The 17,036-nt window shown below is 44.2% G+C and overlaps 1 protein-coding gene across 1 annotated transcript in view; it reads right to left on the reverse strand.

Annotated features, from left to right (window-relative positions):
* Positions 1 to 1,276: 1,276 nt before the first annotated feature.
* The window catches only part of LOC125295073 (centrosomal protein of 120 kDa), a gene marked incomplete in the record, with an annotated part of 22,318 nt that continues 6,558 nt past the window's right edge, over positions 1,277 to 17,036 (reverse strand). The window contains 10 exon segments of the mRNA XM_048244221.1: positions 1,277 to 1,828; positions 3,256 to 3,401; positions 6,790 to 6,888; positions 7,282 to 7,404; positions 9,998 to 10,159; positions 10,756 to 10,848; positions 12,507 to 12,596; positions 12,687 to 12,839; positions 14,145 to 14,241; positions 16,995 to 17,036. Of these exon segments, the coding sequence (XP_048100178.1) occupies positions 1,597 to 1,828; positions 3,256 to 3,401; positions 6,790 to 6,888; positions 7,282 to 7,404; positions 9,998 to 10,159; positions 10,756 to 10,848; positions 12,507 to 12,596; positions 12,687 to 12,839; positions 14,145 to 14,241; positions 16,995 to 17,036 (1,237 nt within the window).

The following is a 17,036-nucleotide window of genomic DNA, read 5'->3' on the forward strand; positions in this document are numbered from 1 at the left end:
TTCAGACATCCACAGAGAGGGTCTGTAGGGGATTCCCCCCAAAACAAATGAGACTAATCATGAGAGAGAGCAAACCGGTTGATCTCCCCAAAAGCCGCAAAAATGAAGTGTGCAGAGATAAAGGGACAGAGATGACCGCATGCAGGACACAGACTGAGGATTTATGGGGTGTCCTACCAAACGATGCGGCCGAAAAAGTAAGCCCAAGCTCGAGTCTCCTATGATAGTGTCCCGTCAGTTAATGTACCTAGAATGTCAATGTACAATGTAAAAGGCAAAGTTATTCTGTTATCTAAAATGAGTGACAACACAGTTGCTCAGGCACAGCAGATAATGTATATTATAGGGCTTACAGGGTGAATGGCGAGGATTAGACATGTTGCAATTTACAGATGTTACAAGAATACATTAAATGTACACTGAATGACTCACGGCTATAAGTGAACTGCTTTAAAGGGAAACTATGCAGTATTGGCAATTTCCTTACTGTTTTCTCGGTTTTTGCTTCTTTTTCGCTGGCTCTGTCATGACGAATGTCTGAGAAACTCCATCGCTACCTTTTTCTAGCCGGTGCCTGCATGTGTATTTGAATGCAGTAAAGTAATTCGTTAAACTCGTTATACTTCCTGACACTTAGGCCGTCGGCCCGCCGGCCCACAGTTGCAAAGGTGGTTTTTCCGCTCACAGGCGCTAGAGGGAAGCGAGATGGCCACCATTCAACCCGAAAAAAGTCATACAACCATTCCAATGACTCTGAAGCTGTTAGATGAAGGTAAATTAAGCTAAAAAAAACCTGCATAGTGTACCTTTAAAATATGTCTAGCAATGTTTAGGGATTAGAATTTGCCTGCAAAAACGGCACTTCTAAAAAATATTACGATAATAATGATATGCTATTTTAATTATTTTTGTCAAAAGAAATCACAGCTCTCCTAGATTGACTTATCTAAAGTACTATAAAAGTGGAAAGTCATGTGTTTCAGGACAGTTATCCATTTGTGATAATGGGATGCTCTGTTTATAACTGACAATGCAGATAGGCAAAAACAAAACCCTTTATTGGATTAAATCATCTTTTTAAAAAAAGGAAATAAATAAACAGTGATCTGGCGTAATGCAAATATGATATCACATAAGCTGAGATGCTACCGCCCCCTAGTGGCCCTCACCACCACTACACTCTTGAGAAACCCTCCAGGCCTCACAGGAGATCCCTACGCTCTCATTGGGCTGATGCACATCAGGTGATGAAATAAAGTCAAGAGATTGTTCTCCGTAGTACACAGATGTGGGACTTTTATGACTCATTTCATTAAAAAAAAGTAACAAATGGTCTAAAAGTGTCAACAGATACACACATAAATATACAAAAGACACAACTATGTCTGTTAACATCCACACCTTCCATGGAAAAGGATTCTTGTGTTGCGACAATCAATCACAGATATCAATTCAAATAGTCCCAGCCTGCCACTGTGACCACAGGAGGACCGAAGGTTGCAGCAGTCATTGCAGGCTATGTCTGATTGGGAATTCACTTCATGAAGGTCCCTTATTAGAGATTGCAGGTGGCCAGGGGTGAGTAGTATCTGGCTCTCAGTGGGCGGGTCTGTGAGTTCGGTCTGTGGTGGACGGCGGTCTCTGGGCCATGGCCTCCTGGATCTGCCGGTTGAGCTCGCTGATGATGCGGTCCTCGTGTGTGTAGACGCCCGTGCGCAACAGAGTGTCCCTCTCCTCTAAGAGTCGACTCAGGTGGTCATCCACACTCTCGCCTGCTGACCCCCCCACAGGGTCACCCCACGGCTGCTTCACCTCCTGCTGCTTCAGCCTGCGGAAAACACACGCATGAGCCAACACACTCACCCATCACACGCGATATCACACACTTATTTACCAGAGCTACCTTCACAGGAGGGGAAGCATGTGCATCCACCATCTCAAACACAGCTACTCTCCCTTAAGGCCCATTCACACCAAGAACGATAACGATAACTATAAATAAATATCGTTCTTGTTAATATGAATGACTCTGTTCACACATAACCTATAACGATAACGACATGAAGAACGATATCGTTGGGGATCATTTTCAGAGCGATTTTCAGAACGATAAAAAGCTAATAGCCAATCAGAACCCATTGAATTTCAACAGTCACATTCATTAACACAAGGAAAGACTTTGTTTATCGTTGTTCAGTGTGAATGCTTTCATCGTTATATAGTTATCGTTATCGTTCTTGGTGTGAATAGGCCTTTAGAATGCACTTTATGAAGTTTGGAGCTGCAGTGTTATTACCCTACCAGCATCCTTGGGAACTCATATGTCAAATTCGGGCAAATGGCAAAGAACTACCTTTGCTCTGTGCAGACAACAACCAACCACATCTTAAACACATCCATTTGTGAGCTTCATTCAATATTTCAGACATCGTCTTCCAAGTTTGCACTGCTGAAACCATCACATACTCTGTAGTCTGTCTGGGTTTCCCTTACTGCCTCACCTGGAGAAGAGGCACAAGGAGGAGCCCCTGCTGTTGCATTAAACACTAAAGGATTTGCGGTCAGTGTCACCCCTTGGATCAGAGCACCCAGGAAATGTATGCTGAATATGATGAGGGTTCCTATGTAACATACACATAACAATGTGTGGGAGTCAGTGAGCACCAACAGCCCAATGAGGAGAGACATCCCGCACTTTAAAGGCAGGAAACCACTAGTGACATACTCCCAAACGGAAAGAACATTAAAAAAGAAAAATCAAGCCCAGTCTCACTGCCTGGTGACTAATGACTCCACAGATCCTGTCTGTGCTCAGAGGGTCAGCTGGAATGTGCACAGCTGTTTCTGTGAGCCTGCAGGCAACCGAATGGATCATAGAAGTCTCCAGAGATGCAGAGTCCGTCAGGCAGGCAAAGGAGAGGAACTCACTGCTAACTCAATGTAGGATACTCAACAGCACTATCATATACACACGACATTACAGTGCAGCAGAGCTGTGTCCTGTGGCTTGGTAAGGGACGTGTGTCCAGCGCAACTGAGCTGTGTACTGTGGCTTGGTAAGGGACGTGTGTCCAGCGCAACTGAGCTGTGTCCTGTGGCTTGGTAAGGGACGTGTGTCCAGTGCAGCAGAGCTGTGTACTGTGGCTTGGTAAGGGACGTGTGTCCAGTGCAGCAGAGCTGTGTCCTGTGGCTTGGTAAGGGACGTGTGTCCAGCGCAACTGAGCTGTGTACTGTGGCTTGGTAAGGGACGCCTACTTGTTGAGTTGGTTTCTGATGTCCTCCAGCTCGCTCTTCTCCGTCTTGACCGCTTCTTTCTCCTCCGCTGCCAGGTAGCGCAGACGCATGTGCTCCAGCTCCTGCTGCTGCTTCTTCAGCCGAGACATGGCGTTCTCCTGCTCCCTCTAGCACACACACACACACACACGCACACACACACACACACACACACACACACACACGCACACACACACGCGCAAACACACGCACACACAGTATATTAGTTCACTGTTGTAGTGTGTGCAGTGTATTCACTGTTGTATGGTGGCGAAGAGGATGCCAAAATTAGTTTTAAACCCTTGGACCAGAAGGACCATTGGGAGGTGATGGGAGCATTGTAACTATTTACTCTCCAATTGGTATCGAAGCAAACAAACTCTTGAGTAGGTGAGGAACAGCCAGAGCCAGAAAAAGCCCTCCTCTGTGGAGATCTGGCATTGAGGACAAAGAGAATGAAAGAGCGGGATGAGAAAGTGTGAGTCGTGGAGCAGGGGGAGTTTGGGCAGTGCGAATGTGTGAGAACGGCCGGCCAGCTCCAACTGGACCGCTCGCAGCCAGAGAGGGTTGAGAGGTTGGTGTGTAATTGAGTCTAATTGTGTTTTTGGTGAACATTAGGGGCCAATGAGGGCTTTTCACTGCACCCTAATTGCAAGAAAAACAGGCTTTCCCTCGAAACGTCTCTCCGGCCGGCGCACAGGGCCAAACATGCAACAGAGCGAGAATGCCGCGCCGAATCAGCAGGGCCTCCCGAGGGGGAGCGGGGCTGCCCACACTACTGTCCACACTAGCTGCCCTCCAGCCACGCATCTAAGCGCTTCCAGAGACACAGCCCACAATGGGAACCCCAGACAAGGTGTGTGGCATCTCCAGCAACCTCCATAGCTATTTTCAGTAATGGCAGCCAGCCCTGTGGCATGAGTCTGTGTGTGTGTGTGTGTGTGTGTGTGTATACACACTTCCCCCCTCTTCAGTCCTGGGTTATTTATGAAGGGTGGGGTGGGGGGATTCCGCTGAGATGCAGTGACCAGTGGCTGACCTGTGTTCTCATGGCCCGCGCCCAGCGAGGGGTCAGGGAGCGGTCAGGCAGAGCCGGGAGAGGGGATGGAGGAGAGCAGGGGCTGCCAGACGCAGCTCAAGTGCAGTTTTCTGGAGGGGAGAGGAGAGGAGCTGACAGCTAGGACAGCCACCTGGGGGGCCTCAGCACTCTGACTTTCCCAGGCCACAAAGCCTGGCACACAAGGACAACACCAAAGAGGTGTAGGTGTAGGTGTGTGTGTGTGTGTGTGTGTGTGTGTAAATGAGAAGGGGGCGCAGATGGAATACAGTCATGTAACTTTTTTTAAAGAGAAAATGAAGTCTCAGATGGCCTGACATAAATCTACCTACAGATAAGGTTCAGCAAGGAATGTGGGATAAACTCAAACACAAACTATTTGTGTGTGGTGTGTGTGTGTTTGCAAGTTAAAGTGATACAGTGCTTTGCAACAATTTGATGCAACAATTTGAATGAATAATTAATTAATTAAACGGTCCTTGTTCTCTGGCAAGCCTTGATTTAACCATAGATTTGCTTCGATTTGTGTATCCCCTTGACCAACGGCATCTGTCCATTTTCCCCGTTTTACTGTAGTGCCCCATTCCCCAGGCCAACTGGGGCCATCTGGGGCGTGGTCCTGGTCCAGCCTCACACACGGCAACACTAATGACCGTTTCCCAATGTATGAAGGGCCAGTATGAGGCTATTCCTCTTAAATAGCAGCCAATAGCTTTGGTCTTCAATTCTCACAAGTTATTAGAATACTGTGAGTCTTCAGAAACAGACGTCAATTGCAGAGACTCATAATAAGGGCTTAAAAATGCAACGCATGTGCTAGGACAGTGTCTGTGTATTTTCACAGGATTGTGAGGTATTTGCAGATAACTAGCTTTTGAAAATGCAGCTCCAATTTTGCCCTGTTCCATAACAGTATTGAACTGAGGCTGTGGCATGGCCTAGCATAGACTAAGGGCTACAGATTTTCCTCAAACACCAGCATTTTCCCCCAAAGCGGAAAGGCAGCATTGGTGTTCTCCTCATCTTCAAAATCTAATGTCTGTGAGATGCAATACAGACAAACAGAAGCAATAGTCGACCAATCTGACAATCATGATTTCCTTTCCTTTTTTGATTTAGATTTAGATCCCCATTAGCTTTTGCAAAGCAGTGACCTGCGGCGCCACATCATGGATAGAGTGTTACCATGAGGACCTCAAATGAGTTTTCAAATGAGTTCAAGCAGGGCTTACAGCTGGCCTGCCCACTCCTTTACAACCTCCAGGCAGGCATACATTACGCAGGTGAATATGTAAACACTAACGCTTGTTTTGCAGCAGACAATGCGAGCAGACACAAGGCAAAAATGGATTCTATTCGTTCTGGTCCCTCAGAATTCTGGCCAACTCACTGATGTCCAGCGGCCATGTCCATCCTAGTGAAGGAGGGCGAGATGGAGATGGCCAAAGCCTGGCTAATGCTTACTATAATACAAACATGATTTATGATCCCATTTCATATTACGCCATGAAGCCCCTTAGTGCAACATAAATCAACTTGTGTTTTCTTAACACATATCTGGCACTTAGAAAAGAAAGGGAAGGGGGAGGAGGAGGAGTGAAAAGGGAGGAAAAAAAGAGAGGGGCTCAGATTTTCCAGCTGGTTCTTGTCCGTAACAGTTATTAGTGAGGCCTGATAAGCTGTTAGCGTGAGCTGTGTTTACACTGCTGGGAGCTCGTCGGAGGGTTCACTGGCGAAGCCTCCTTGTGTGCGTGCGTGTGTGCGTGTGCACACCAGCCCAATCTGGGCCCCGAGTGCCCGACGGCCTCCGCCGAGACCACAGAGACGGCCACAGACACTGGCACAAGATGCAACCGCGCTGCCCCTGCCTGCCACAGATCAGAGGCTTTTGCATAACACACACACACACTTCTGCTCTATGACTGTTTGCTGTGGACAAACAATGGTAATTTGCTAATTTGCTTATTTGACGGTTCACTGTTTTTTTGCTCTGACTGATACAGAGCGATGTGTTTGGCTCTGCTTACATGTCAGTTGTCCATTAGCGTCTCTGTGTGCGAGGACTACGGGGAAGAGAAGCACTGAATCTTTTCCTGGGAACGAGTAGAGGCGTTGCCTAACCATCAGCTCTTTTTGGGTACACAACCCTCACAGGAAGGACATGGGTCAAAAGCTGAAGTCTGTCTACTTTAGCCTCCAGTTAGTGGTGAAGCAAGGAAGAACGTCAGGCCAGTTTGGCTTATTGTGTCCACTAGCAGAGATTGGACCAACTAAAGACTCCGAATCTCACTTCTTTCACTTGTCTCTCCCATGTCTAACGCCACATCACGTACAGGCATCAGGCAGGTGTGAAGGCCAGGCATAGGTGAAGGCCCATGGCACTGAGCAGGTGTGGGGTCAGGCTGTGAAGGCCCATGGCACTGAGCAGGTGTGGGGTCAGGCTGTGAAGGCTGCGCTACCTGTTTAAACCTGGCCAGCTCCTTCAGCGCACGCCCCCACTGCTGCTTGTAGTGCAGCTTGGACTTGGTGCTGGTCTCCAGCTTGCGCTCCAGTTCCACCTGCAGGGGCACAACACATGAGCACATGGGCTAGATTCTGCACACTGTTTTAATGCTACTTTTTGACCTCGCAAAATATTTTAAAAAACATACATATCTGCATAGTCATTTGTTTACCTTAATTATATTGAATTTTTAATGTTTAAAGCCTATTCTATTTTTGAAAAAAAAAAAAATGTAAACAAAATGTGTGACAATGATGCTAAAATGTGAAAGGAAATCACATTCATGTAGGCTATCTTTACCCCTTTCCTAAGCCAATATTCTTACAATTAACACCACAAAACGCTGGAGAAACAGAACGATACTTTAATGAGTGTGGTAATGTTTACATGTTCAAAAGGCTCCTCCAATGTTACATTACCGCCTGCATGAATGCAGACACTTCCTCACCTTCTCTAACCGGAGCAGGTTAATCTCCGACTGCAGGCGGACCTCGGGCCGGGTATGTTGTTGCTCGCGGAACAGCTGGAATTCTTTCTCCAGGAGTTTGTATTTGCTGTCGGCGTCCAGTAGCTGAGAGGCAGGAGGAGAGAAAGCAGTGAGACAGGCCTAACCTTTGGGAGGACTGCTTCCATTCACAGCACAATCTCCCTCCTGTCACAGGGTCCGGCAACACAACAGCAAACCTGTCTGTACATGGCTACACAACAGCCTCTGTGACAGACAACACAGTGAGTTCACACATTGTAAAATGGTTACATCTGTTACCAAATTAGGCACCACTTTAGCTATTGATATGTTATTCTTTTAAAGCACTGTCAATCAATGACAAAACAGATTATGCATAAAAAAAAATGTCCAGGGTGAGGGTTGTTGAGCAAGTACAAACATACACCATCTATCCACACACACAGACACAGGAAAGTTTCAATCCACATACACACACAGACACAGAGTGAAGTTTCAGACCACAGACTCTGTGGTAATTGTGTTACAAATGAGGAAGGAAAAAAGCAATGTTCACCCTCTGTTTCTCCTGTCTTTTTCTCTTGACAGGAAACAGACTCCACAGAAAACCTTCACACATAAATGCCTGCTATCCTGCCAGAAGAGCCAGCAGAGGGGGGTGTGTGTGTGTGTGCATGTGTGTGCGTGTGTGTGTGTGTGTGCGTGTCAGGCAGTGGGAGGATTTCTGGCTTGATAAACTGGTTCTGGTGTTTTTGCCGCCACTGAACAAATGTATGTTTACACTTTCTTGACATGGGCAAGAAGAGACATAGAAGCCTGTGTAGCAGAATGTGTTATGTGAGCTGTGTGTGTGTGTGTGTGTGTGTGTGTGTGTGTGTGTGTGTGTGTGTGTGTGTGTGTGTGTGTCTGTCTTTATGTGTATATGTGTGTGTGTATGAGTTGTGACTCAGTTTGCGTTTTGTGGTGGTCAGAAACTGACTTTGCTTGATTTGTTACTGCCAGCTCAAGCACAGACCAGATGCATGCTGGGAGAATGAGATGGCAAACAGAAGTATTTCAGCAGGTGGGCTGTCTGCACATAAGACACATGCTGCCTACAACCAGACACAAAGCATGTCCACTCTCATCCCCTCCCCCTCCCAGCAGAAACAAAACACTCCTTGAAAAGAAACAGATGAAAAAGAAAGAAGACAGAAGGTAACAAAACTGCAAACTATTAAAGTGACTGAAAAAGGAAGATAATGTGACAATCAAGATAATGTGACAATCATAAGAGAGTCTGACAAAAAATAGCATAGACACTCAGAGAAGATCAGCCAGTCTTCTCTCTTTTACATATGAAAACAACAAGGCCAGCTTTTTTTCAAAATCATAATCAATAAAGGATTGCCATTTTCCTACTTGGACATCACTCACAACTCTGGGTGTCATTTCCACATGAAACAGTGTGTTGTGGTATGGTGAAAGTGAACCTCTGTGTAACAAGAGACTGTCAGCACTGCCAGAAAAGATGTCTAATATACAGGGGTGTGATTGGCAAAGGTAGAAAAAAGGAAAATATCCGGAGCACGGAGTGCTTACAACTAAAACCTGTAACACGCAGAAATGAAAATGAAATATCAGCATAACGAGATTCATTACCGGAAAATCCTGACAGCGAACCCAATGCAAAGCCAAAACGAGAAAAAAAAACAACTTCATACATGATGTCTTTTTAAATCAATTTGTTGACCTTTACCGTTTCATGGCTTCTGCTGAGAAACTAGTTTGCCACACACACTGAACTTGAATCAAGCATTCTTCAGAACGCAGCTGATCAACCCTACTTGAAATCCACTAGTAAACGGACTAGGCTACTTGCGGCGTGATATTCGGAAAAATGTGAAGACCCGTCATCATTGTCAGTGGCCTGTTATGGCCTACATAACAATGGTCTGTGTTATTCAGAAATATAGCCTACCTCTGACCGACAGAGCACCGCCACCGCCCCCCCCAAAAAAAAAAAAAAAAAAAAAAAAAAAATCAGCTGATCTATACGAATGGGTCTCATTTTCAGGTCGAAAAAAACTGAATTCTGTTTAAAAACGGAAAAATCACACCCCTGAATATAGTGACTAATCAATAATCAATCATTTATGGCACAGCCATCAAGTTGGCGATAGCTGGGTGTTAAGATAAACAAATGGATGGCAAAGTTAAATGGCTGCATCTGGCACCCTGAGTGTTTCTACCTCTTCCTACAATAATGTCCAAGTTAAATAGACTGTAACACCAGCTAGGCTACATAACTAGCCATCATTTCATGCACCTTTCATGATGGATTTGTGTTTAAGAATCTGAAACACTCAGGAGCTACACAGCTCCCTCCCAGGGGTCACACAGCATGAGGGACGCCCGAATCGCTGAGAAAGACCACCACTAGATTGAGGCCTCCACCACAGCCCCACATCAGCACCATCGCTAGTGAGTAGAGCTACACCAGCACAGCCCCACATCAGCACCATCGCTAGTGAGTAGAGCTACACCAGCACAGCCCCACATCAGCACCATCGCTAGTGAGTAGAGCTACACCAGCACAGGGTTGTGTAATGGATTCCACATTTCCCAGTTCTGACTCTTGGGTGGAGAGGGGGGTTGGGCTTGTGCTGAGTGCGAGGGGGCGGCGAGGGCAGAGATGCAGAGATGCCGTCTTGCCTACCTGCTGCTGCAGCCGCGTGTTCTCCTCCTCCAGCTGTCTGACCTTTGCCCTCTCTAGCTCCACCTGGTGGGTGCAGTCCTCACGCAGCCGTCGCCCACTGTCCTGCAGCTCACGCACGGAGAACTCATGCTCTGCCCGCAACTCACGCTGCAGCCGCTGTGTCTGCACATGCACACAAACACACAAGAGCAGATGAAGCAGGGTGTTTATCACTTGCACAAACTCATGAAGAAACGTGCTTGTGAAAAAACACATACTAATCACATTCACACACTTGGGTTTGCCTCCATGAGTCTCTGTGTGTGTGTCTGTGTGTGGGTCTGTGTGTGGGTCTGTGTGTGGGTCTGTGTGTGGGTCTGTGTGTGGGTCTGTGTGTGGGTCTGTGTGTGGGGTCTGTGTCTCTGTGTGTGGGTCTGTCGGTCTCTGTGTGTGGGTCTGTCGGTCTCTGTGTGTGGGTCTGTCGGTCTCTGTGTGTGGGTCTGTCGGTCTCTGTGTCTGTGTGTGGGTCTGTGTGATTGTGTGTGTGTGTGTGTGTGATTCTGTGTGTGTGTGTGTGTGTGTGTGTGTGTGTGTGTGTGTGTGTGTGTGTGTCTCTGTGTGTGTCTGTGTGTCTGTCTCTGTGTCTGTGTGTGTGTGTGTGATTGTGTGTGTGTCTCTGTCTGTCTGTCTGTCTCTCTCTGTGTGTGTGTGTGTGTGTGTGTCTCTGTCTCTCTCTGTGTGTGTGTGTGTGTGTGTGTGTGTGTGTTAGTTTGTCTCACCTCCAGCTCAGCATGGGCCAAATTCTTCTCCCGCTTCTCCAACTCAGCCAGAGTTTTTTGTAGCTGCTCTTCAAGAAGGTTGTACTCTAGTTCCTACAAATACAGGTTTATGTTACTACTGCAGCTTCATACAGTATGTATACAAATCTGTCATTTGCTTTATGTAACAGACAACAATTCTTTATCAGTAGAGGTTAGGACATCACCACGGATGACTGTCAAGTTTGCATTCACAGTGGTGTTGATCAAAAGCCTAGATTCTCAGACCCTCTTTGCAGGGTGCTTGTCCTTTTAATAGATGCTACTTGGTCAAGCATGACCCTTGGCCTTTGATATCTTTTTGTGCATTGTGAACTTTTTGTGTATGTGTATTACTGTGAGCAAAACTTCCAGACTTTTCCCAAGACTTTCACCCATATTTCTTTTCTATACTTTTCTAGGTCTGGGAAACATAATTTCATAAATCCCTACATTTCCAGGCTTTCCAGACCTGTGCAAACATCCTTGCAGGATGACATATCAATGCCGAATCCAATTTTCTGCATTTACCATTTCTAAATAGATGAAAGGGTTATGGCTCAGTAATCTTTAAAGTTAGTTAATTGATTAAAGTTAATGTTAGCTCCTGTAAGGGGTGGACGAGGAGATGGGCATCTACTAAGTCCATCCCTCTTCTGCCCCAAAGCCTCACTTTGACTTGGACATCAAGTCTAGGCATCCAGAAGCCTGGGCCCAGTTCCCCGAAAGCATCTTAAGCCTAAGAGCGTCGTAAAGTCCCTCTTACGAACGTCTTAAGATTTGCCGACTGTTTCCCGAAACCATCGTAGCTTAAGAGCGTTGTGAAAACACTCGTAGATCTACCAGTGCTCCAGAGTACTCGTTACCGGCTAAGAGCGTCTTAACAGTACTTCTCACTGAGGTCACCAACAGGACATACAGAGGAATTACAACTTAGAATACATAATCCAACGTATACGTTCCCATTCTTTATTGTGTTACCTGTGATGAATCAGATTTTAGCGTGCAAAATAGCCTACATTTAATGGTCATAATAATGTGATGAAAAGCGGACAAAAATGCAATCAAGTTATTAAACGAGACGTTGCCAGAATAGTTTGACATTATCTTTGCTAAGTGAAGGCTATATTTTATTAGGCCTATGAGGTAAAAAGCAAAGAAAGCAACATGTGGTTTAGTCTGTAGCCTACTGCATCAAAATCTAAGCCTACACATTTCCTCTCTTTCTTACTCGACTTCTTTCTTATCTTCAAACGTGTTCTTGACACCGCGAAAAATGATTGCATGGTGCAACAATCTAATCTTAATAATTACAATTATTTATGTCTCTGTGTGGTATATAACCTAATTGGAATGCTTACATGCAGATGTCAAAGTGTTTCTATTTTCGTATTGATGTGAATTAATGTGTAGATCCGAAGTTTAAATGGTAGGCCTATAGCTGTGACGTGCAGTCACCTGATATCACCGTCAAATCAGAGGATATTTCAGAACTATCAACGTGGACAGCTCCCCTTAAGAGCATCTTAAGAGCAGTGCACGCTGCGTTCACGCCCTTCTGAGCATGTTCGGGAAACAGTCGGAAAAACCAAACGAACGATCGTAAGATGAATCGTAGAAAACCCTCGTAAGAGCGTGTCTCCGTCGTTATCGGGAAACTGGGCCCTGTGCCAATGAAGGTCAGTGTAAGTAAGTGGAGGGGATTCAGGGGACAGTAGTTCAAAGATGCTGACCTTTTTCTTGACCAGTGCTTCCCTCTCGCGGTCTCTCTTCCTCCACTCCTCGGCCAGCGCCTGCATGTGGTTCAGCTCCTTCTTCTTCATCTGAGGGGCACAAATCGATGAGCTCACACCCCCAAACCCTTCCACACCCCCCCCCCAGCGGACAGACCACACCTGTAAGCACCCGCTCACCTGGTCGTCAAACAGGTCCTCCTGCATCTCCTTCCACATCTCCAGCTCCATGGCAGCTCTGTACTCCAGCGTCTCCCGGGGCTCGGCCACGGCACCACTGGGGCCACTAGGGGGCGCCACCGCAGCTGCTCTCGGCTGGACTGGATGTCCACTCTGTCAGAGCGTGGAACAAACCCGCAGTTTGAGATTTATTTGGATTTACGGTCTCTGTTTTTATTGTGCTGTAGTCATGTATGACCAGAGTAGTACACAGGGGCAGAAGGATATTCTCACAGACATGTGCAGACAGTCCAGTGACACTGGACAACAATCATAATCTTTATTATTATTTTATTATTATTATTATTATTATTATTATTATTATTATTATTTTGTATTTTCATTTATTTATTTTATTTTTTGTCATTTATGTCTTTATTTTTTGTTTTTATTACTGTTTATTTTATTTCTTATTTCTTGGGTCAATAACATTGCGTTTAAGTGTGCTATATAAATAAATATGACTTGACTTGACTTGACTTGACACAGTCCAGAGTTTTCCTACACTTACATGTGTTCATTTAGCAGAGGCTTCTATCCAAAGCCACTTACATGTCAATTACATTACAAGGGCCATTGTCTCTGGAGCAGCTTGGGGTTAAGCGCCTTGCTCAAGAGCACAACAGTGGGGAAAAGCCGGGAATTGAACTCACAACTTTTTCAGGCTAAAACTTTTGCATGCTAGCCCACCTCCTTAACCACTACGCTACCACCGCCCCGTTTCTGAAGTATTTCCAGCGTCTCTCAGCAGCGAGCAGCAGCAAGAGCGTCTGCGTCGTGTTTTGGGCGGCGAGAGAATCAAAAGAAAGTTAAAGTCTGGTTGACCTTCCGGTAATGACCTATGATGCGGATTCAATTCAAAATTAGGTGCGCACTTGTTCAAGGTCTGTACGAGTGATATAGAGAGTCAATAAAGAGTCAAAACATGGTGTCCGAAATGGTTGCTTATATGGCTGAATAACGTTACATGATTAAGTTAATCATAGTATCAAGATACAGACTATACTTTCCGAGGTAGTTGCCAAATGCAAGGCAGGCCCAATTTCATATTGATTCATTGATTTCATTTCTTGATGAAGTAATTCATAATATCAAATTAATTTGTGTAGGGATACGTGATCCCAACGGTTCCTTTAAAAATGTAACTGGCGTCTGGAATGCCTCCTAGGTTCAAGCGTCAAAAGCAGGGCAGCAGAGCGAACTCAGACACCTGCATGGCCCCAGCATGTACGTACAGTACAGCTGTGATATGACTAGTAAAATCTTCAAACAGTAAGGGCATTAGCTTGGCAAAATGCCCATTATTCATGATACAAAATGATGAATACCTTTACGAACAGTACACTAAATGAGGCATATGTCCTACCATACACAGAATCCACCCTTGAGCCTCAAACCAAACCTGCACATGAAACACACCTGAGAAGACTCTGAAATGGCAATATCTTGGGTTCTGACGAGACCTAGATCTTCCAAAGTAGTAAAATAGCTCAGTTCTGCCACCTTCTCACTGGATCTGCATGGGAAGAATGAAGCAGTGAAACAATAATCACCAAAAAATCTCTCTAACACACACACACACCAAATAACATCCATACTGGGATTATTTTGCTAATTAGAAGATCTGATGGGAATACTCCCATTAGGAAGTGTTGTGCTGTAAGATTGTGCTGTTAAGTGCCACCTAGAGGCTGACAGCTGCAACTGATGTTGTTGTACAGTAACTGATCATACACGGAAAAATACTGTATGAGCACTGCAACCAACTGCAACCAACTTTACCAACTTGCATCAATGATAATTCTATGTCTTACATAATTATTAGGTATTAGGTATGACCAATTACAGAAGTATCTCAACTTTCCTTGGACATACCAGAAAGAACTAATAAAGTCTGTACACTGCAAAAAATAAAATATAACCAAGTGTTATTATAAATCTGATATTAAGATCAAAAAAATCTATTTGCTATTGTTTTTAGTATGAAGAGACTTATCTAGTGCTCTCTTGAAAGATAACTTTGATTTAATTTAAGGAGTTGTGTTAAGACAAATTTGCTCAATGTACTGGCAGACAAATTTGCTTGTTTTTAGGACAAATTTGCTTAATGCACTGGCAGACAAATTTGCTTGTTTTTAGGACAAATTTGCTCAATGTACTGGCAGACAAATTTGCTTGTTTTTAGGACAAATTTGCTTAATGCACTGGCAGACAAATTTGCTTGTTTTCCGGATGTGACGTCTTAAAATAACTCAAACCTTTCTTAAATGAAGTCAAATGATTTTACGAGAAAGCGCTAGGCAAGTCTCTTTATACTGAAGACAATACCCACTTCTTTTTTGATCTTGATAAGATTAATAACCCTTTTTATTAGATACTGTAAGCAGTTCTTGGAGTGCAAGAGGAAGAGCACCATCTGTGGCACCTGAGGCTGATCTTGATCTCTCCAGAGCAGGGGAAGGATTAAGAGCCTTGCACTGCAAAAACTGCTTGTCTAGTACAATCTAACCAAGTGTTATTAATCTTATATCAAGATCTAAAAATCTAGTTGAGCAAGTGCGAGTGCGTTGAGCAAGTCTGTATTGATAAGACTCCTAAAATAAGTCAAAGTCTTCTCAAATAAGCAGACATGGGGGACTCGAGTCACATGACTTGACTCGAGTCAGACTCCCGAGTCACATTTTTTAGGACTTGAGACTTGCTTGATCAACATGTATAAAAGACTCGACTTGATTTTGACTTGCTATTCGTGACTGGAGACTTGACTTAGACTTGAGACAAATGACTTGAAATGACTTGACTTTTTACTTTTATTCATACATATTAAGGAGTTAACTTTACGATTTTAGAAAATCTGCTTAGGTGCTGTTGCATCGCCTTGTGGCTTAACCTGTCATTGTTACCAAGTGACGCGACAGACCAACAGCAAGTGCCAGATCAAATGAGACAGACTGAGGTAGGCTAACTAGCAAATATGGAAGGCTCTACGTTTATACCAAAATATAATAATGTTTGGCTTCACAGATGATGTATCTGACAACTCAAAGGAGAAATGAACAGCAGTCTGCAAGTGTGCAAAATAGCGACATAACCACCACCACGTTGATTTTTTATCCGTCAGAAGTTAGTCGTGTTAGAAACCTAACGTCAAATTTGAGGCATGTTAAGAGTTGGCTTTGAATCTATTATGCTTTTTAGTTAACGCCATATTAGGTTAAAATGTGTGAAATGGCAAAGTGAAACATTTTCTTGTCTAAGTTTAATCTTGATATATAGCGAAAATGTTGCCAATGTAACCTAAAGTAAGCGCCTCTCTTTCTCCCTCCCTCTTAAACATGTCCCTGTTCCATACGTTACAGCCTAGTAGTAGGCTAACAACAGTAAGTAGGCCTAGCTAACTGCCAGCAATCGGCATAGAAAAGTCTTCACATGTTAGGCTTATGTATAATATGATATAGCATTGACGGTCCTAAACCCTCCTAAAACCCATTGCGCTGTCGCGCTTGTCAAAGTTTGGCAGTGACGTCGGCGGCAGTGTTTGATTGATTGATTAGTTCACTTTTTCAACATTATTGAATAGTTCAAACAACTGTTTGAATATATTTTCATGATTTGATGTAGCTTAGGCTACCTTATATTTGAGGCATATTGAAACAATAATAGGCTATTTTATAATAGGTCTACTTGAAATACATTTATTTTTATTCATATACATTTCATCTTATTCTTAAACCGTTCAGATGTAGGCTTTGTGGCTTGAATTAGTGCAATGTCTATTTGTTTGTTACAAATAAAACTCCAGCAGTTCATAACTAGCCTATTGTAGCTTATTTTAAAATGAAAACATGGGTAAATCATCATGAATTTGTATGATTTGGCTATGACTTGACTTGACTTGCTTGACTGTCACAAAAAATGACTTGGACTTGCTTGAGACTTGAAGGTTAAGACTTGAGACTTGCTTGAGACTTGAAGGTTAAGACTTGAGACTTGCTTGAGACTTGCACATTTTACTCCCACCTCTGCAAATAAGTCAATATGATCTTTTGAGACAGCACTAGTAGGGAAGTGTCTTCATACTAAAAATGTATTTTTTAATCTTAACATAAGATTAATAACACTTGGTTAAATTAAAAATTGTTGCACTTCCGCTTTAAAACATGTAGCGCTTGTTTGGCCATAGTTTGTTTGTTTTACATTTGTGCTGGGGAACAAGAGCACCTAATGCTGCAGGCAGGTGTGTGTGTGTGTGTGTGTGTGTGTCATTACCCATGAGCCTTGAGGACAGGCAGCCTCTCTGTGTAGCTCTGT

The sequence above is a fragment of the Alosa alosa genome, chromosome 5, assembly GCF_017589495.1.
Source record: "Alosa alosa isolate M-15738 ecotype Scorff River chromosome 5, AALO_Geno_1.1, whole genome shotgun sequence".
Lineage (NCBI taxonomy): Eukaryota > Metazoa > Chordata > Actinopteri > Clupeiformes > Clupeidae > Alosa > Alosa alosa.